General features: G+C 42.0%; 1 protein-coding gene across 2 annotated transcripts in view; it reads left to right on the top strand.

The window, feature by feature from the left end:
* DCLK1 (doublecortin like kinase 1) overlaps positions 1 to 21,124 on the top strand; it is a 625,924-nt gene that overhangs the window by 533,548 nt on the left and 71,252 nt on the right. For both annotated transcript variants that reach the window (XM_030200383.1, XM_030200382.1), the window contains 5 exons: positions 75 to 208; positions 2,693 to 2,770; positions 3,218 to 3,314; positions 11,707 to 11,787; positions 18,494 to 18,607. In XM_030200383.1, the coding sequence (XP_030056243.1) occupies positions 75 to 208; positions 2,693 to 2,770; positions 3,218 to 3,314; positions 11,707 to 11,787; positions 18,494 to 18,607 (504 nt within the window). The remainder of the gene's footprint in view (positions 1 to 74; positions 209 to 2,692; positions 2,771 to 3,217; positions 3,315 to 11,706; positions 11,788 to 18,493; positions 18,608 to 21,124) is intronic.

Raw genomic sequence — 21,124 nt, 5'->3', positions numbered from 1 at the left:
TTAATAACCCGCTCAAAAATGTCTAAGATCCTTTTCAATCTAATCTAATGGAATTGTGGTATTATTACATTTAGGTCTATGAGCATCAAGATGGCAGCAAATCTTTGAAGTTGGGGGATTTTGGGCTGGCTACAATAGTGGATGGCCCCCTTTACACAGTCTGTGGGACTCCTACATATGTTGCTCCTGAGATAGTTGCAGAAACTGGGTAAGACTGTGCTGTTTGCTGTTTCTTCTTAATGACTTGTTAGGGATCTATTTCTCTCACAAGGCCTTTATTTCATCACCGTGGCTGTGCTGAACTTTTCTATTAGAGCAGAAGGGTTCATATTGGCTTCCGGCCCCAGAGCTATAAACAGAATTCTCAGTTAACTGGCAGTGAAATGGATTGTTATCATATTTAGTTCACCTCATTGTGTCCTTTAGGTATAAATGTAATTAAAATAATCATTTATGGGAATTGTTTATTGCTGTTTTCTAATCACCCTGCTTCTTAGGCTTTGTTTATCCACTGTAGAATAAAGCAGGGAGATATTTATCAACTCCAAAAAGGCATGCTTTGAGGGGAGATGCTTCTGTACACCACAGAAAAGAGACACAGGACATCGTTCAACTCAAAGAATTGAAGTCTGCCATGGACAGTTATTACACTTCTGTTACTTTAATTTTACTAAACTGAAAAAAGCCTACAACAGAAATGATTGATTAGTTAGGAAAAACATATATCCCCTCCCCCCTCATAGGAGCCAACTTTTCAAAATTATTGGGGGTGCTAAGCCCAATGGAAATGACCCCTCTCTGGACACATACAAGGAATTTTCTCAATATTGGGGGTGCTCAAGCACCCACAGCACCCACAGAGTCGGCTCCAATGCCCCTGATATTCAGCTAGTGGCAGGTAGTGCAGTTAGCTGTGGCGGCGCTGATCCCAGATATTCAATGCTGAGCCGTGGCTAGCAACTGGCATTGAATATCCAGTTTCAATTTTGTCCGCAGCAACTTAACAGCACTAACTGGTTAAGTGCTTTGGGGGAGATTCTATATATGGTACCTTAAAAATCGGTGCAGAAATCAGTGCCAACTAAGCGTATTCTATAAGCAGCACCTAGAGTTAGGCATGGTATATAGAATATGCTTAGTTGGCATCCTAGCGCCTGAAACTAAGCACATCCATTTACACCAACAACAATGTGGCATAAATCCCGGTGTGTAGATTTAGGTGCACTGGGCCATATTCTATAGCTATGTGCATAAATTTCAGAATGCTCATGAAATGCCTATTTCTCCACCCATAACCATGCCCCCTTTGCCTGTGCGCATTAGAAGTTAGGCGCACTGCATTACAGAACGCACTTAGCGAGTTGTGTGAGTAAATTCTTATTATTGCCAATTAGTGTTCCTTATTCCTTTTTAAGAGCTGCTGTCAATGCTGATTAGCTTGATAGTCAATCAAGTTGTTCCCATTGTTTTAGAATACACTTGGATTTCGGTATGGATCTCTAGGCATGCTACATAGAATCAAGAGGTTAGCGGTTAAAGAGAGGCCGCATAAATAGCAGGTCTATCTTAACTGTTAGCGCCAATATTCATGCTTAACTTGCTAAGTCAGGCAGCATAGCTGGTTAGCGGCTAGCTGCTAAGCACTAATATTCAGCAGAGATAACCAGCTATCTCGCACTGAATATTAGCGGTTGGCTGGCTAAGCGCTATTTAACTGGCCAGGAGTTAGTTGTTCTTGGCTGGTTAAAAAGTGCTGAGTATTGAGGCTATAGTCCTTATGTTTTATACTGCTTTACTTGAACATCTAAATATACCAATATTAATTAACAAACAGCCAGACTGACGCCATAAAAAGCAAAATGTTAGACATAGCAACAATTACTGACCAGGCAGAATGGTTGCAATGTTCTGCCATTTTTCAGATGGTTACATTGGTAGTCAATATTTATCAGGAAAAGTATGTTTAATAAGTATGTACTGCATAACACTCAGCCATTCTTTTCAATGGAAGCAAAATCGCAATGTTTTCTTTGGGAAATTTTTTTGGGGACATTATAGTTGCACTATTGACCGGAAGGTTTTTTTTTATCAAGGCACTGTCCCTTGATGCCAGCTCATGCCTTGCCTGGAATAGCTGAAGGCTCGAGGGCAAGCCAAGGTCTTTAACCTAGACAGGACATTAACTGAAAGCAAATGACCTATTCACTGAGCATCATTGAATTCTAAAATGAAAGGGTTTATTTTATGTTTTCTGGAAGGATGTTTTTTTTAACATATTAGTCAAAAGAAACCATTTAACAGCATTCCAAACTGTTAAATCATTAAATCATTATAACAGGTCATTCTAGGGGATTTCAGTCAATCATATTGCTTGAAATCAAACTGAGTAATCTATTGCTTTAGTCTTATTTTTGTTAATAATGTTGGTTGTACTTACCATATTTATGCCAGTTTTCCTGGTTGTTTCTCAGTTTATGTGTACTATTTTTTTTAATTTGTCCTTCATGATCTGAGAGTGCAATGTACAAAAAATGAAGGAACAGAAAAAGAAAACGATCAGAAAGACTGTTTAATGATGAACTTACGTGAGGATTCTATATGCCATTATTTTAAGTGGTTTTGTTGTGTGCACTACTTTAGAAAAAATGTCTTACTTCACATGCCCTAACTTCTAACTGTTGTACACTTGCAGATATGGCCTGAAGGTGGACATCTGGGCAGCTGGTGTGATTACTTACATCCTGCTGTGTGGCTTTCCTCCATTCCGTGGGTGTGTGCCCTGCCCTTCTATTCACCCTTCACAATGCCCCTCTGTTCCGTGAATGCTTCATGTGTCTGCACTGCTTCACTCACAAAGAAACCTGCTGCAAAAAAACAGCTTTACATATTACACTGACTATTTTTTTTACCATGTTTGGAGTCATTTACACAATTCCGTATGCTTGTAGAAAAAAAAAAGCCTATTTCTATTCATTTTTCCCAGTTTGATATTTTTTAATAGAAAATGTAATTTTCAGTAAAAGCATAATGTATACAAGGGTTTTCTATTGCTAAATAGCTTTGAGGGTTTTTTTTTTGTATCAACATTTACAAAGTTTAATTTTAATTTCATTTTGCTCTCTCTAAATGATTGAGCTCTACAAAGTGTATAAATAAGTAGATGAATAGTGCTCAGTAGATTAAGATCAGTGTGTTTTATGTATTATTATTTTTGCAGAAGTGGAGATGACCAGGAGGTGCTTTTTGATCAGATTTTGATGGGTCAAATAGATTTTCCTTCTCCATACTGGGACAATGTGTCTGACTCTGCAAAGGTAAATATATAACGTTGCTCTTGGTGGTTTGTTACGACTTTTCCATAAAAGTTCCTGTCCTCAAGGACCACAAATAGGTTGAGTTTCACCCCCTAAAGGAAATGCAAAAGATAGATTTACAGGCAAACTACTTCTCTTGCAAATCTATCATATGCATATTTATTAGGATGTCCTGAAAACTGACATGCTTGTGGCTCTCAAAAACTAGAAATAAATACCACTGCAATAAGTACACAGGTAGACATAGTGCATTTATTACTGACTAGTAAAAAAAAGCCCGTTTCCGAAACCAATGAAACGGGCGCTAGCATGTGGTTTTTTGTGTGTGTGTATGTGTCACAGAGTTATTTTGTGTGTGTGTGTGTGTGTGTGTGTGAGGGTGCGGTGTGTGTGCAGGTTGTTGACGGCTGCAGGGGAATGCTGGAACATTTATGCGCTGCGGGAAGCAGCACCGTCTTTTTCCGGGTGCTCGGGGAATCCCCGAGGTGAGAGACAGCTTGCCTGAGGCTGGGGATGGTTGGGCACGTCCTTGGCTGCTTCGGCAAACGGGAAAGAGGAAGGGGGTGGGGAGTTACCTGCAGCCGCCTAAGAAACAATATTCTTTGTTTGTTTTGTATTATTAGTTTGCATTTCTGTTGAAGAAAGAGTGGATGCCTTTCGAATGATGGAGGTGGTGCGTCGGTGTGCGGTTGTTTCGTTAGTTTGGCAGCCAGTCTCCAGCAATTCCTAGGCAGGGAAGGAGTACTCCTCCCCCTTCCTTGCTCGCTGTTTGCTGCTGGCTGGGTCGCGGGTAATCCTTCCAGCTGGGCCGCAGCTTGTCCTGTTCGCCCATGTCCCAGATGGTGACGGGCACGTTGTTTTCCGGCTCCTCTGACTCCATGTCAAGGGATCTCAAATATAGTCTGTGCTATAGGCCCTCTGGCACTCTTCAGTACTGGCATTAGGTATTTAAAAATTTCTCCCCCCCCCCCCCCCCCCCGGTCTATTTTTGCACATATCCACAGCAGGAATATTCTTCTCTCGTTCCAGCGGTGGTTCTGTGCTCTCCGTGCTGCACAGATAATGAGCCATTCTGCTGGGGAATGCTCCTCCCTTATTGTCACGTAGTTTCCTCTGATTGGTCCGTCTTACGTTGCCTAGTGTTGCCTGGGAATGGTGTTGTGATGGTCCTTTGTGTTTCAGAATGTTGAGGGTGTTTTTTTCTGATTGGTCCGTCATGCGAGGGCGGGGCAGAGAGACATGGTCAGTGTTCTGGCTTCACCACCATGAATCCATGAACCCTTCAGTGAGTGACTTCAGAACGTTGTCTTCAGAACGTTGAGGGTGAGTTTTATTATAGTAGATCATTTTGCTACAGAATGTTGTGGTAACTTATACACAGGCTATCACAGATGTCACACTATAGAGTCATCATTAAAGCCCACCGTTGCTGAGCATGCATACTCAATAGGAAAATAGTCACCAACAATTCTGCATGGGTGGAAACTGGGTATATAGATTCACACTGGAAATCTACATGCAAGAACAAACACATTACGCAGATAGAATGACAATGAATGTATGAATTCTTATTTATCTTCCTAGTACATTGGTTCTCAACAAGGATCTCAGAACACAAACCACTAGTCAGGTTTTCAGGATATCCTTGATGACTATGCATGAGATAAATTTTCATATAATGGAAGCAATGCATTCAAATCTATATCGTATATATATTCATTGTTGATATTCTGAAGTCTAGAAGGGCTAGGAAATTTTCAGATACTGTCAAGATACTGTAAACATAGCATCAGCATATGTGGTAGGTGTTATTTAAAGCCCCTTCTGAATCTGTGAGGCCAGCCTCTTGTTTCCCTAGCCAAACACAAGAGTTCAACCAGGGGCCACCTGCATACATGCACATACACATAGGCCCTTCCACTTTTATTCCATCCTTCTGGAATGGCTACTTACTCTTCTGGAAAACCATTCTGGTCTTTGTTGCCTGGAGATATTTGACATAGAGGGGCATAATCGAACGGCGCTGGCTATCTATATGGCTGGTGCCACACGGTCCCGAACCGTATTATCGAAAAAGATGGCCGGCCATCTTTCATTTCGATATTACAGTTGGGGCTGGCCAAATGTCAGAGATGGCCGGGTTTGAGATGGCCGGCATTGGTATTCACCGTTAATGGAAACCGAGACCGGCCAAATCCAAGGCATTTGGTCATGGAGGGGCCAGCATTTGTAGTGCCCTGGTCCCCCTCACATGCCAGGACACCAACTGGACACCCTAGGGGGCACTGCAGTGGACTTCACAAATTGCTCCCAGGTACATAACTCCCTTACTTGGGTGCTGAGCCCCCCAAATCCCCCCAAAACCTACGCCCCACAACTGTACACCACTACCATAGCCCTTAGGGGTGAAGGGGGCACCTACATGTGGGTACAGTGGGTTTGGGGGGGGTTTGGAGGGCTCAATACTTACCACCACAAATGTAACAGGTAGTGGGGAGGATGAACCTGGGTCCACCTGGCTGAAGTGCACTTCACCCACTAAAATTGCTTCAGGGACCAGCATACTGCTGTCATGGAGCTGGGTATGACATTTGAGGCTGGCAAAAAAATGTTTTTAATTTTTTTTTAGGGTGGGAGGGGATTGGTGACCACTTGGGGAGTATGGGGAGGTCATCCCCAATTCCCTTCAGTGGTCATCTAGTCAGTTTGGACAATTTTTTTGAAGCTTGGTCCTGAAAATAAATGGACCAAGTAAAGTCGGCCAAATGCTCATCAGGGCCGGCTTTCTTTTTTCCATTATCGGCTGAGGGCGGCCATGTGTTAACAACGCCCCAATTCTGCCTTCGGTACGCCTCCGACACGCCCCCTTGAAGTTTGGCCGGCTCCGCGACGGACTGCAGTTAAGGTTGGCCAAAATCAGCTTTCAATTATGCCGATTTCGCCGGACTTGAGAGATGGCCGGCCATCTCTCAATTTGTGTCGGAAGATGGCCGGCCTTCTCTTTCAAAAATAAGCAGGATAGCCACTGCATTCCAGATGGTACCACCTAGTAGTACTGGCAGTGTAATAAGCTTTGTATGTCCAAACTCTGACACCGCTGATGTTCCCAGTCTCTGCTGGATTATTATTCCAGGCACTTACCATCCTCTTGGTAATTTCTTGCTATTTAATATTTATAAGAAAGTTGAACATTTTTTATTCCATTCCTTTTCTTTTTTCACCATTTTCTATTGCTGCCCCGCTCCCCTTCCTACTACTACTAACAGTGCCATAGCGATGGCGGCTGACACCCGGGGTGGTACGCTGCTGCGCACCCCCGGGTGCAGCACGGCGCACCCCCCTCGGCATATGCACTCACGTACACACACCCTCGGCGTGCGCGCACACCCCCCCGGAGCGCATTATTACCAAAAGGGGCGGGCGGTAGGGCCGCTCCGCCCCAAGTGCACGTCGCTGGGAGCTGCGTCGGCTCCGCTGGTTCCCTGCTCTCTCTGCCCCGGAACAGGAAATAACCTGTTCCGGGGCAGAGAGAGCAGTGAACCAGCGGAGCCGACACCCCCCCCCCCCCCCCAGCGGCATGCACCCGGGGCGGACCGCCCCACCGCCCCCCCTTCCTACGCCACTGCTACTACATCATTTCTGTAACACCATTAAATGTATACTACAATGTTCACAATACACATAAGAGACCATACCTGCTCGACAGAGCTTACATTCTAGTCAAAACAGAGAAACAGGACAAATAAGAGATGAGGGGGCTTCATAGATTACAACTGGGCTATTATAGTCCCCATGCTGTCAGAATTAAAATTGAGAAGACAACTTGGATTGAATGCTTTGATACCATTCTTCAAACTAACAACAATAATTATTACTTTAAGAAGAATATTTTGCTTTCAAGAGATTCAAGAGTACCTTTCATGCAAGATGATACCAGCACACAACTTTAATAGCTCAGAAACATGATGCACGTTTAAGAGAGAAAAACTGCCTTTCAGATTTGGTGCTAGATCCTCTTGACAGCTTCCAGAGGGATGAAGGAGCAATTATTGTTATTATCCAATTTTAGTTGACTAACTTTAAGCATATCTGGTATATTTCACATGCTGCTATGTCTACACTCTTCTTTCTCTTTTTCCGGCAGCCTCCCACACTATTCCCTACTGTCTTTGAGTGATGGGAGTGAACCATAGCAGCATGAGACAGATTGACAGCTGCCTCTGTCTTATATGCCAGCAAGCTGATTTTACTGGCGGTGGCTGCATTTTCTTCTGTTATCTGGCTAGAACCCAGAGAAGCTGGGAACTGTCCCAGAGTCCCGGCTTCCAGTTGTAAACCTGGAAATTCTGAGTCAAACCCAAAGAGTTTCCAGCAATAAAGCTGAGCCACAGGAAGATAAAGTGACTTGCCGAAAAGAGCATCTTTTGAACTCACACAATTCAGTAGGTTTCCTGACTTATGATTCACTAGACCAAACTTCATCTTCAGCTAATTAGATAACTCTTTTTTTTTTTTAATCCATGAGGGTCAAGCATGACATGGATGACTTTTCTCCAATTTTTGAGACACAGGGCCCTTTTGAGGGAGAAGAGAGGGGTGAAGAAGAGCAGCACTGTGTAATTTATATCACTCTAACATATCTTAACTACATAATACTGTACAGACTTTCTCTAACAATGCTAAGTAGGATGTACAAAGGCTGTATAGAACATTAGCTTTCAGTCAGAGGGCAGAGTGGTTAAAAAAAAGATATGGTTAAAAAAAAAAGATACTTCAATGTGATAATCATTAGATAATGTGATTTGGCCCTTCATTGACGGGGCTGGTCCAGCAGCAGGCATACTTAGACTCTAAAATGACATGTATTCCCCCGACAATTTCTCCCATAGCTCATCTCCCCTCATCAACCTTTCTCTACCCTACTGTTCCCCTCCCTTCCTTCTTACCCCAAACACCCTCTCATCCCCATCCCTGCCAGTCTCAACCCCTCCTGTATGTCCCTCCAGTCAGTCTCCATCACCTTGCCCCCACTTCCATCCCCTCAAACCTGGCTGTCCTAATTTATTAATACCCCTTCACTTTCTGCTGAGGCTTGCACGTGGTATTGCTTTCACAACAGTTGCTATGCTTTGACATTATACAGTGACTTTGAGCCATAGACTTGCAGGGGACTTTGGGCACTCCGTGACTCGAACCCACTGACAGTCACATTGTGCCAAAGAAAACAGAACACCTGCTCTGGAGATGGTAGTGGGAAAGTACGTATTGAGGAGGAAAGCAAGCAAACCACATTTCAGATTGTGGGACCCACCACTGACCTCTGGACATTACATTAAAGAGCACTGGTATAGAATGTAGAGGGTGATAAAAGTTAAGAAAGAAGAAAAGCCACATGTTCCAGTTTGGTCCTGGAATTCTTCCACAAGAGCCCTCACAATCATATCCTAGCTTCTATAAACTCACCTAAAGGGTCTACTTTATAAGCTGGAGGAGAGAATAACACACCAGATAGTCACATGCATCCAGATTCTGTATAGCATGACTTAAGTTGCGCATGCAAATCCAGTCATATTCTAGATTTGTGCATGCAACTTAATTAGTTAACAAGCCAATCAGTGCCAATAATTGCCACTTAGCAAGCAGTTATTGACACTAATTGGCTTTAGAATTTATGTGCAGAACTGTCTAAGCGTATTCTATAATGTGATGAGCGTAAATTCTAAGTTGCATAGTTGAAAAGGGGGCAGGTCCCTGGGCATGGAATGGGCGGGTCATGGACATTTCTAAAATCTATGCACATTGTTACAGAATATACCCAGTCCACGTGTAATTTAGGCATTGGCATTTACACCAGGTTTTACTTGGTGTAACTGCCCGTGACTAAATTTAGTTGTGTGGACCAGCACTTGGTGTATTCTATATACTGTGTAGAAATTTAGGCTTATTCTATAAATTTAGGCATACTTTATAGAATACATCTAGGTGTATTTCGTTTCAGCGCCGATTTATTAGGTGTGATATATAGAATATAGTACATAGGGGGTAATTCTATAAATAGTGCACCAACATATAGGTACCAAGAATGCAGATAAATGACAAGAAAACCAAGGAACCATAGGTTAGTGAATCCCATGGTAAAATAATACACAAAACATTGTACTGCAGCGTTATAGAAATGATACATTTTAGTAGTTAGTTAATAGGCTTCCACATATGCAAAGGAGAAGGTCTTTCTATGCTAAAATGTGCGTATTTATTTTTAAAAAATTGTAAAAACAGACAAAAAAGTAAGCATAATGAAGAATAAGACCCTATTTTGAGGATTATAATTGATACTGTTGCTTTGTAAGAAAGCAATAAGCACAAAAATTGTTCTAGACAGTTTTACCTCATGAAAGGTGTAATTTACTGACACTGTTGCTATGCATTATCTACCATGGGGCCCATTTTATTCCAATGGACCCTCCAATAGGTAATGCATGGTAATGGCATTAGTGCACTCTGGGGTCCTTTTACTAAGCTGCAGTAACAAATGACCTTAGTGTGCTCCTATACACTCACTCCAGTAGAATCAGAATGAATAGCATGCTTTCAAAAAGTAAAGAGTTTCATTCTTAAAAAAAAAAAAAAAAAAAAGAACATCATGAAGCAAGATAAGCTATGTGATTGTAATTGACAAGCTTGGAAACCTCCCCCCTGAAGAAGGCCTATGGTGAAACGGGAACCTCGTAGGCGATTTTTTGAAGATAAGTTCTTTTGTCATACTGGCTATATTCAATATTGTCTTTAAGATAAAGAACTTGATAAAAAAAAATAAAATTAAAAAGTAGGTAATAATAATACACAGAATTTGAGGAAGGTAAATAGAGGTTTTTGGCCAATGATTATATGAACATCTGTTGAGACCACAACCATCAATTACTGATAAGAGTCCACAGTAGAGTTGTGAGGTCTTTTCCTCCATTAGTTACTTTGCTTTTTGAAAGCACATTATTAATTCAGATTCTTTTGGAGTGAGTGTGAAACTATATTTATATTACTGAATAAATACCCCTTTGTCATTTGGCATGCATTAGTGTTGCCGTTAGCAAGCAGCAATTTTTAAATATTATCGTAGGAGCACTTACTGCCACCTATTTCGTAGGTGGAAAGGGCTTGTGCGCAATGGACTAAATTCTATAAATGGTGCTGAAAATATTGTGCTAAAGTTAGGCACCGTTTATAGAAGAGCGCTTAGTGCCGGGAACCATGACCATGGTCTACTAAGGTGCGTTAGTGTGTTTAGCAAGCCTAAACTTAGCATGCACGCTAACTTTGTAGGCACCTTATAGGGATATTGTAGGCACGTCCATGGTTAACATGTGTTAAAAACATTAATGTGCCTATAACGCTGCTTAGTAAACAGGGCCTTATATTTAGGAGCAACCTTTGAAACCTTGGTGTAATCCCCTTGCCTAAATTAGGCATTGATCCCCTCATTCTATAGCAAAGCACATAGGGGGGCCCTTTTACTAAAGGGATGGTGTGTGGCAACAGGCTTGCCATGCACCAATCCAGAAATACCACCACCCCCAGTGCGCACTGTTTCCAGCACTACAAAAATATTTTCTATTTTTTTAGCACCGGTGCTTATCCAGTTTCCACCACGTTAGCATGTGAGCCCTTACTTCAACCTCAATGAATGGTGGTAAGTGCCCCCCCCCCTTTAAATGGCTGAGTGGTAAGTGGTTCACTTATCGCATGGCTATTTCTTTTGGGGAAAAAATACAGCCTTTTATCTGCTGCGGTAAAAGGTGTTCTCAGTGCGCGTCAAAAACATGCACTGATTCAAACACAGGCCCCGTTTACCGCAGGTTAGTAAAAGGACCCCCATAAATTGTAGGAACGCCCCCGATCCACCCATGACCCGCCCATGCCCTCTTTTTGGACCCTTGTGTAAAATTTACGCATATAAATTTTGATTCAATCCAGTTAGCACCAATAATTGCTTGTTAAGAAGTCAGTTATCAGTTGTTAGCTTGTTATTCAATTAAACTGGACGTGCAAATTGTGCATGCAATTTATAGCGACTTTTATAGAATTCAGGTGTATCTGTGTGCTAATCAGTTAGCACATGATAATGTAGATTTACTAACTGGTTACCATAGGAACACAAACTCTCCGCCCTTGACACACCCTCTAAAAAAAATTCAAAAAATATTTACCATACGGTTAGCGCATGTACATGCAAAAACTAATGTGTAATGCTTTAGTGTGTCCCACATTAGGCCATTTCTGCTGCATTAGGCATACAATAGCACCAATTGTAGCTTAGCAAAAGGACCCCTCTGTTAGTAAATGCTCCCGAACGAGTTTTACGCAACCTAAAATGTATCCAACCTTTTCTTTACAGGAACTGATCACAATGATGCTCCAGGTAGATGTTGACCAGCGATTCTCAGCCTTGCAAGTTCTAGAGCACCCTTGGGTTAATGTAAGTGAATTCAAGATACTGCTCAGAGCCCTAGGGTTATGTACGTTTTCTCAGTTTTGTTTTTCTTTTTTAGTCAGAGGTTTTAGTTAACAACCTTGGGATTTACTTTACTTTCAACAAAAAGCATACAGCCTTCAAAAAGAAGAGAAGAAATCAAGAGGTTAATTCTACCCATTTGTTTAATGAGACCTGGCTGCATCTGCTGGATTGCTTTCAAATGGAAGAAGGAGCAATTCTTTTTATTATCTACTATAACTGGGGCACTGTCCAAACTTACTAAATTTCACAATTAACAATAACAAAACCTGAATCCCTGATTGCAGCCTAAACACAATTGAAGGCATGCATCTTTTTGTTTTACAGAAGAGGTAAACTCATTGTACATTGCATTTGTGGAGAAAAAAAATAATTCTTAGTAAAAGAAAAAAATAATTAGCTAGACTGAGATTCAACCATGCCTTGTCCTACAGGCTTCAAATATTCTTGCCATAAAGAACAATAAGGGGATTTGGATTAGCTCATGCCTTTTCAGTAGTAGCTCAAGGTGAATCACATTCAGGTATAGTAAGTATCTCCCTGTCTCCAGAGGACTTATCTAAGGGGTCCTTCTCCTAAGCGGTTGTAAGCACTATCGCTTGCTTGCTGCACGCCAAAATGCATTACCGTAGGGTGCGCTCAGGCTTCCTGCAGGAGTTCTGGCACCTGTGCATGCTTCCAAGGTACTAAAACCCTGATGGCGAACCTATGACACGCGTGTCAGTACTGACACGCGTAGCCATTTTCGGTGACACGCGGCCGCATGTGGCCGCATACAGAGAAGCAGCGGAGTTCCTTGCTGACACCCGGGGCGGATCGCCGATGCGCCCCCCCCCCCCCCCCCCCGGTGCAGCGCGACCTCCCCCCCCCCCCGGCGAAATCACCCCCCCCCCCCGGTGCATGTTTACCCGCTGGGGGGGTGCCGTGTGCGCTCCTATTGGCTCCCTCCCTGCTGCTCCCTCTGCCCCGGCTCCTGCACGGCCGTTAGGGGATCTTTGACCTCACTTCCGGCCGGCGGAGCAGAGAGCAGCAGAATGCCGTGGGGGACGCATCTCTGAGGGCCCTGTGATCACCATTACCAGCAACCATCATCCAATCTACTGTTCTGGGGTGTCGTGGATTTGTAATTGACCATCATTACTGAGATAGGCGAGGGGGAGGCTGGGAGAGGCGAGGGCATGTGCTATGGGTGCCGTTTCCCGCCATTAGAAATAGCGGCAGCCATCTTAATTTACATAAGGTGGTCAGTTAGGCTAGTTAACCCCTAATTGCCTGCAGGGCTAACAGGCTATCTATAATTCTATCTTCTGTCTCTGCCCCCCTGATGGAGAACCCAAAAAATAAAAAACCAAGGTTAAGTAAAGGAAGTGGTAGTAGCAGTAGCCAACCCTTTCAAGAGACATGGACCGAGATGTATGGCATTATAGAAAAAAATGGCAGATCATTTTGCGTTCTATGTACTGAAACGGTAGTAAGCAGAACGTGGAATATAAATAGACATTTTGAAACTAATCATTCCCAGCTCTTGAAAAAAAGTGAGGATGAAAGGAAGGAATACATTTCCAGGCAGCTACACTTTTATAAGAGCCAATCTAAGTCCATCCTTAAATTTGTAAAAGGTTCTACAAATTTAACATCTGCAAGTTTGAGCATTGCTCACTCCATAGCTCAGCATGGAAAAGCACTCAGTGAGGGAGAATTTATTAAAGAAACTCTCCTAAGATGTGCACCAGTTCTATTTCACAATATGCAGAATAAAGATGCAATTATTAAGAGAATATCTGAGTTACCACTCAGTAGAAGTATCAATTGAAGATTTAGCCAATGAAATTCAGCAACAAAAAAAGTCACTAATAGGCAGATTAGTTAAAGAATTCCCCCTCCCCCTCACTTATCTTAGTTCACGGCACCCCACACAAGTTAAATAATATCAAGACCAACAAAAGAAACCGACTGACAGATGAACAAAGAAGTCACTAAGTAGGTAAGTTAAATAATTAGTTTTTGGTTTATTAAATACAGTTTTATATTACAATTATACATTTTTGTTATTTAAACTATAAATATCGCGAAATTATGGTTTTTTTCTCGAAGTGACACACCACCCGAGTTATGCTCGGTTTTTTGGCGAATTTTGACACACCAAGCTCAAAAGGTTGCCCATCACTGTACTAAAACATGCTTTGTATTTTTTAGAGCTGGAGGTGTGTTTGTGAGGCAGAGAATAGGCATGTCCATCTCTAATTGGTTAGTGTAGCCAATCAATTAGTGCATGGTTAGTGTGTGAGCCCTTACTAAATAGGTGTCGGTAAGGGCTCATTCGCGAATGGCCATGCACTAATTGGGAAATTAGCACTTGGCCATGACTAGAAAAACTGGAAATTTGGCCATTTTACAGCTGCACTAAAAATGGACTCAGTGCATGGGGAATCCCACGCGCTGGTCATAGCGCAGGCCACCTTTTAGCACAGCTTAGTAAAAGGGCCCCTAAGTTTATACCAAAGGCAATAGAGGGTTATGTGACATGTTCAAGATCACAAGAAGCAGCAGTAGAATTTGAATCCTGGTTTCCCTTGTTCTCAGCCCACTGCTGGAACCCTAGTTTATTCCTCCTCTCCACTAAAGAAAATTCAAAGTAGGGGGCAGAACTGGGGTGATCCATTTACTAAACCATGTTAAGCACTTAGAGCCAGATTCTATATATAGCACCTAAAAATTCCACATGGAAAACATTTCCACCTAAGCGAATTCTATAAGCACCACCTATATTTAGGCGCGGTATGTAGAATACGCTTAGTTGATATCCCAGCTCCTAAAACTACACGTCTGCATTTACCCCAATGAAAACCTGGCGTAAATTCCAGCACGTAAATTTAGGCACAGAGGGCCTTATTTTATAACAACTCGCGTAAATTTCAGAACGCCCACAAAACGCCCATTTCCCCAACTATAACTATGCCCGCCTGCGTGTGTTAGAAGTTAGACGCATTGCATTACAGAATATGCTTAGCGAGTTGTGCATGTAAATTCTAATTGTTGCCAATTAGTGCTCATTATTGCTTGTTAAGTGCTGTTATCAACGCTAATTAGTTTGTTAAGCCAATTAAGTTACGCACATTGATATAGAATATGCCTGGATTTCGGCACAGATCTCTAGGTGAGCTATATAGAATCTGGGGGTTAGGGGTGATTTCAAGAAAGAGAGAGAAAGTTAAGGAACCAGGATGATGCACACACTGAGGGCTAGATTCTATATATGTTGCCCAAAAAAATTGGTGCCAAAAAAGTGCTATTCTTTAAATTGCAATTAAAATTATGCACGGTTTATAGAATAGCGTGTACGCCCAGGGATCACGCATAAATTTAGGTGCAACCATTTGCAGCAATGAAAAGTGGTGCAAATGCCTGTGCCTACATTTATGTGCAGATCCCCTGTATGCTATAATTACACATGTAACTGAAAATCACACTCCTGATCCACCCCAAAATGCCCATGACCCTCCCATTTCTGCGCCCCCTTTTTTAGACTGTGCATAAAATTTATGCACTAATGGCACCAATTGGCTCATTATTTAATTAAGTTGAGCACGGAAATGCGGCACACGCTCAAATTTGTGCATGCAGTTTTTATAGAATTTGGGGTAAGCATGAATTCTATAACAGCAGTTCCATGCAGAACTGCCATTATAGAATAGTAATATAAGGTCTGTAGTTCTGTGCCTAACTTAAGCCGCCAGCACTTACGCCATGTCAAAGGCTTGTGTAAGTGCTCAGTCCTAACTGTTGGCAGTTAGATGCGTAACTCCTAGTATTCTATAACTTGAATGCCTAACTCCAAGGCATGCACCACCCACATCCACATCCCCCTAGAAGTTATGCATAATAAAAGTTTAGAATTAGTGTGTTAATGTGTTGTGTACGGCATGGTAACTGCTAGCGCAGAGCCACATTAAGAGGCTTTGCAGCAATTTATCAGTTTCTGTGCATTAACTGCTTTTTGTGATAGGGGGCATGACATGGGCAGAAAATGGGCATGGAAGGTGTTTGGTAGTTAATATGCTACACTTACCACATGCTAACAAAGAGTTAATGTTGGGTCGCTTACTACTTCTTAAAAATGAGGTGCTAAGTGCTTCTATGTTAACTGGGACCAGGTGCGATGCATTAATGTGAAAGTTCACGTATAACCTGCAATAGAAAATACCAGGAACGCCCCAACAAGGCTGCATTATATTTGCAGCTACCATACTGTAAAGTCCTGTGTTAAGCTACGGTTACTGAAAGTGTACTGTAGTTCAGTAAAAGGGCCACTTAGTTTGGTATAGAGAGCAGAATATATTACTACTATTACAAAAGACAAACACATATGTAGGATAAAATATTAAAAGATTAAGATGCCAGAACTACCTATCTGTATGCCATTTGTATGCCCTGCCCCCCCCCCCTTTCTTCCTATTGTGGTCTTGAATATCTTACAATCACAAACTGCTGCTGTCCAAACAAAAGGCAAACTCATTCTGTATCAGGAACTAGATTTAATTTTCATCCAGGGGAGCAAGCACATATTTTGGATACAGAACATTCAGAGAGTATTGACTGGTAGTAGTAAAATCATCACAAAGGCTGGTGGCACCTCACAATCTAACAGATTTATTGAGGCATGAGCTTTCAAGAGCTGAATCCTCCAAGTGACAAAAGTAGACACCTGTCCTTGAAAGTGTATGCCTCAATAAATCTGTTAGATAATAATATGCCACCAACCATGTAAACTCCTCAAAATTAGGCCATGGGCACATGCCTGAAGGGGCAGGTCCCACCCCTTTGAAACCTCTTCAGAGCAACTGAGGAGTGAGGAGTAGTATACTTTTATGTGACTCTTCTATAACGGGGAAACAAAAAAGTGAAGCAGTGGCAAGAGCAACACATTTGTACTGGAGATAAGACTAATTCTGCAACTGCTACAAGGCTCTTACCATCAAGCGAAGTCTCAGTCTTGCCAGGTGAAGCCCCCCACCTCCCGCAGTGCCTCAGAAGATGTTGTTTTCAGATTCTGACGGTAATATTGGCCACAGTGCAACATCCTCCGGGAGCTCTTCTCCAAATTTCTTTTAAAGTTCTATCAAGCTTTATTACTGGTGTCTGCCCCAGTTAAATTTTCTCTGGGCAAATCACAGTCTAATGATTCTGATCTTGCTACCATGGCTTCCTCTTTTTCTAAAGAAGTCTCTTTAAATGATGTGTGTTTGGCAATACATGGAATGGAGAAGGTTTTACGAGATAATCTAGTCCAACTTTCAAAATTCACAGAAGGAACTTCTTTACAATTTTTGGAGCATGAGAAATGAATTCTGTCTGTTGAGCACATGAATAAAATTGATCCTCAGGTGCCTATCATTCACTCAGCTGTGACATCTCTAACTCAGGATAATTTGTTATTGCATGTACAGATGGAAGCTCTAGAAAATTCATCTACAGCTCAAAATTTGAGTGTTAAATTTTCCAATTACACATTATATTTCTCCCCTTGAATTATTTCTTCCCTTGAATTACCAATTGAGGTGGTAAGGTTTCTCGTGCTAACCCAGCGGTAACCTGACAGCACTGCTGCCCGATTACTGCTGAGTATTTTATTTATTTATTTGTTGCATTTGTACCCACATTTTCCCACCTCTTTGCAGGCTCAATATGGTTTACATAGTACCTTAAACACTGGTGCTAAAAAAATAGAAATGGAAATAAGCTGGGAGTGGGAACTACCACCAGGTCCTGTGATAGCCCAGGGGTAGTTCCAGATTGGTGCACCAACCCTTTAGTAACAGGGTCCCTAAGCACCTAAATGGCTTAGCTGGGTCTGTCCACTGATGTTTAGTAGTGTTATCTGGATAGTGCTGCTAAATATCTTTACAGATCACCTTGGCACTATCTAGACACTGTTCCCCGGATTCTATATATGGCACCAAAATATCAGCCGTGTCAGGTCATCTTCATTTGGATACTGTCAATTTATCATACATTTGGAATAGAATAGCGTCATTTTTGTGGAACTCTGCTGTCCAACATCTCTCTCTGGGTAGTCACCGCTCCCTTTGTTTGTTCTATTATTTATAGAGTCATTCTCCTCTTTTCTTTGTGGGTCACCTTTCGTAGCAATTCCAAGAGTAACTGCTTAGCATTATTGGGCCAGTGCCCCAGGGGGAAGTTAAAAACACCTCTCTGGAGCATCAGTCTGCTCAGAGGTATAGTAGTATTATCTTTCAATGAATAACGTAGCTTGTGAATTTTAATGTAAACTGTGTTGTTCATTTTGTTTAAAATTCAGCAATTAACACTTAATTAGCAAATAATTTGCATTATTTCCTTAACACAGTTTAGTAAATAGGGGCCTCTGAAGAACTTTTAAAAGTTAGCATGTGTGAATTCAGAGTCTACCATATTTCTTGGAAAGAGATTCATCATGAGTTGCTTAGTGTCTGAATCATAAAACGTAGACTGGTGAACTTAGGATATCTCTACATTCACACAGTCATAGTACTCACAAAACTAATCCATTTAGAGAAATTGGCCCCCCTTCCCGAGAAATTATTTACATTCCACAAGGGAATAATTATCTTATAACTATGGTCCATAGTTTGGCTGTCTGGTTAATTCTTTCCATTTTCTTTCTTTGTAGGATGATGGCCTCCCAGAGAATGAACATCAGCTCTCAGTAGCTGGGAAGATAAAGAAGCACTTCAACACAGGCCCTAAGGTTAACAGTACTGCAGCTGGAGTTTCTGTCATAGCAGTAAGCATCTTCAATATATGTCTACACATGGTGGAAAAAGGCTTAATCTGTGAAGTGGGCTATACCCATATAGAGCAAGTAATATACTTTTTAATAATACCAGTGATGCAACATTATGGAGTTGCCCCCACCCCCTATGTACAAATGTGCACACACCACCTCCCTCTCTTTTTCTCTCTTCGGTTGCCCTTTACCCTGCATGTTCCCCTCCTCTCCACTTTTTGCTGCCTCCTTGCCTTTTTTGTTCCAGTGCTCCTGCAATAATAACTCTTAGCTAATCCTACCTCGTTGGCTCAGTGACAGTAGAGATTTCATCCTCTTTCCTCTGTTCTTGGGTCTCAGGTCAGAAGAAACAGCGTAGATTCATTCTGCTCCTCCCAGCTAGGAAAAGTCTAGCAGTTTTATCATTTGCTCTCCTGCTCCAAATTCCCTGCACTACAGTTTGCTTTCCAGACAAACATTTGGGTACAGAGTAACTTAACTAGTCATGCCTGCAAGTTTGATGCAATGAAACTGATATGGGTCAGAGCATCTCTGTCCTTCAGAGGAACCTTCTCCCCATTCCTCTCCACCAGTTGTGCAGAAACATCCTAATTCTATAAATGACACCCAAAGATAGGCTGCAATTGGGTGCTAGTTTATAGAATAGGGTTCCATGCACGTGAAAACTAATTGGCTCAATTGACACTTAATTGGGTATTACTATTCATAATTGGCCTTAACAAGCGCTAATTGGCACTAATTAGGGATTACGTGTGTTACTGATCTGTGCCCCTATTCTATAAACTATAATGGCTCAAATGTCTTAACATACAGGAGCATTTAAGATCATCAAATTCAAAAATTCCCAGTATCAAAATGTCTTAATAACCATAGTAACCCTGTAAATTCCAGTCGTCAACTATCATAACAAAATAGAATGATCTCTATACGTGGACCCCCATATTCTATAAATAACACGCCTGATTTCTATATTCCTAAAGGGGGTATGGCCATGGGAGGGGCATAAATAGGTCATGGGTGTGCCCAGCACTTAGGCGTGGTTTTATAGAATACTTGCATTTACGCAACAAAATTCCAGTAGCTAGATGCCAGTTGGCTGGCGTAAATACTCATATGTAAAGTTAGGCACGAGAGTGCAGACAAGTTAGTATTTTATAATGGCAGTGATACACGGAAGTTCTATTATAGAATTCATGCTTAGTGGCAATCTGTAGGCACCATTTACTGAATCTACTCCAAAGCAGCTAAGCTTGCCATAACTGAGAGTTTGTTTACAGTGAGCATCAAGTAATCAACTTCCTTGCTTTATGGAACTCTTCCCTTCTCATTAGCTATAGAGAGAGCTGAGGTTCTATTGGACAAAGATCCTCTGTCCTTCCTTCCTCCCTAGCAGCTGTACACAAAGGGGCCAAATTCTATATATGGCGTATAAAAAATCTGTGTGATAAACAGTTCCAACTAAGCGTATTCTATAAGCCTCCCCTGCATGTCCATTTACACCAATGAAAACGTGGAATAAATTCCTGCGCATAAATCTACATGCACTGGGCCATATTCTGTAACTACGCGAGCAAATTTCGGAACACCCACAAAATGCCCAATTCCCCACCCATAACCATGCCCCTTTTTGACTGCATACATTAGAATATAGGTACAGTGCGTTTAGGGATTTGTGCATGTAAATTCTAATTATTGCCAATTAGTGCTCATTATTGCTTGTTAAGAACTTTTAAGCCAATTAAGTTACGCACATAGTTATAGTATACACTTGGATTTCGTCACGGAACTCTAGGCGTGCTATATAGAATCCGGCAGAGAGTGGCTCAAGGAACATGCACTAGGGTTGCTGCCACAAGAGACAGAGAGACCCTGGGTAGCTGTGGAAAGGTGCCTGCCCTCCCTTTAAAAAGGTAGTGTAATCACACCATAGCTGCCATTAAGTTTCTTTGGATAGCTCTGAAATGCAAGTCACTGCAAAAAACAAACAAACAAAAACAATTATAAATGCCTGTCCCAGACAATTGTAACAAGGTGTCCTCAAGGACATCTGAATATAGTGGTTGCTACATACAGTCTCTCCTTTTTGGTCCAAGCCCATGCAAAGTCTGTAAATGGACCGATCTGGAGGATGTGTGCATGTGATGTATTGCCTACAAGGTAAGTCACAGATATTGCAGTTCTGGCTGCGTGCAGGACTGCAACAAAAGGCACTGTATCAGAAAACCACATAGAGGTATCAAAATATTTCCAAACACTACGCATAAAAAGAATGTTGTAAGGCCAATTTCCAAAGGGGATGCGCTTTTTCATATGTTTTCTCCCAGAATGTATGCCCACCAGAAGAATGTTTAACCATCCAATCAAAAGTGGGCAGGCAATGAAGCTATGTCCCTGTTGCCAAGAATAACAGGGTGCTTGCTTGGTGGGAGGAGGACCCTCCTATTTTCAAATGGGCCTTCACTTCTCTCACTTTGGGGGGGGGGGGGGTATGTTATTGGGAGGGTGGTGCCAAGG

Source organism: Microcaecilia unicolor, chromosome 4, assembly GCF_901765095.1.
Source record: "Microcaecilia unicolor chromosome 4, aMicUni1.1, whole genome shotgun sequence".
Taxonomy (NCBI): Eukaryota; Metazoa; Chordata; class Amphibia; order Gymnophiona; family Siphonopidae; genus Microcaecilia; species Microcaecilia unicolor.
Note: the sequence above shows the minus strand (reverse complement) of the source record. Positions and strands in the feature narration are given on the sequence as shown.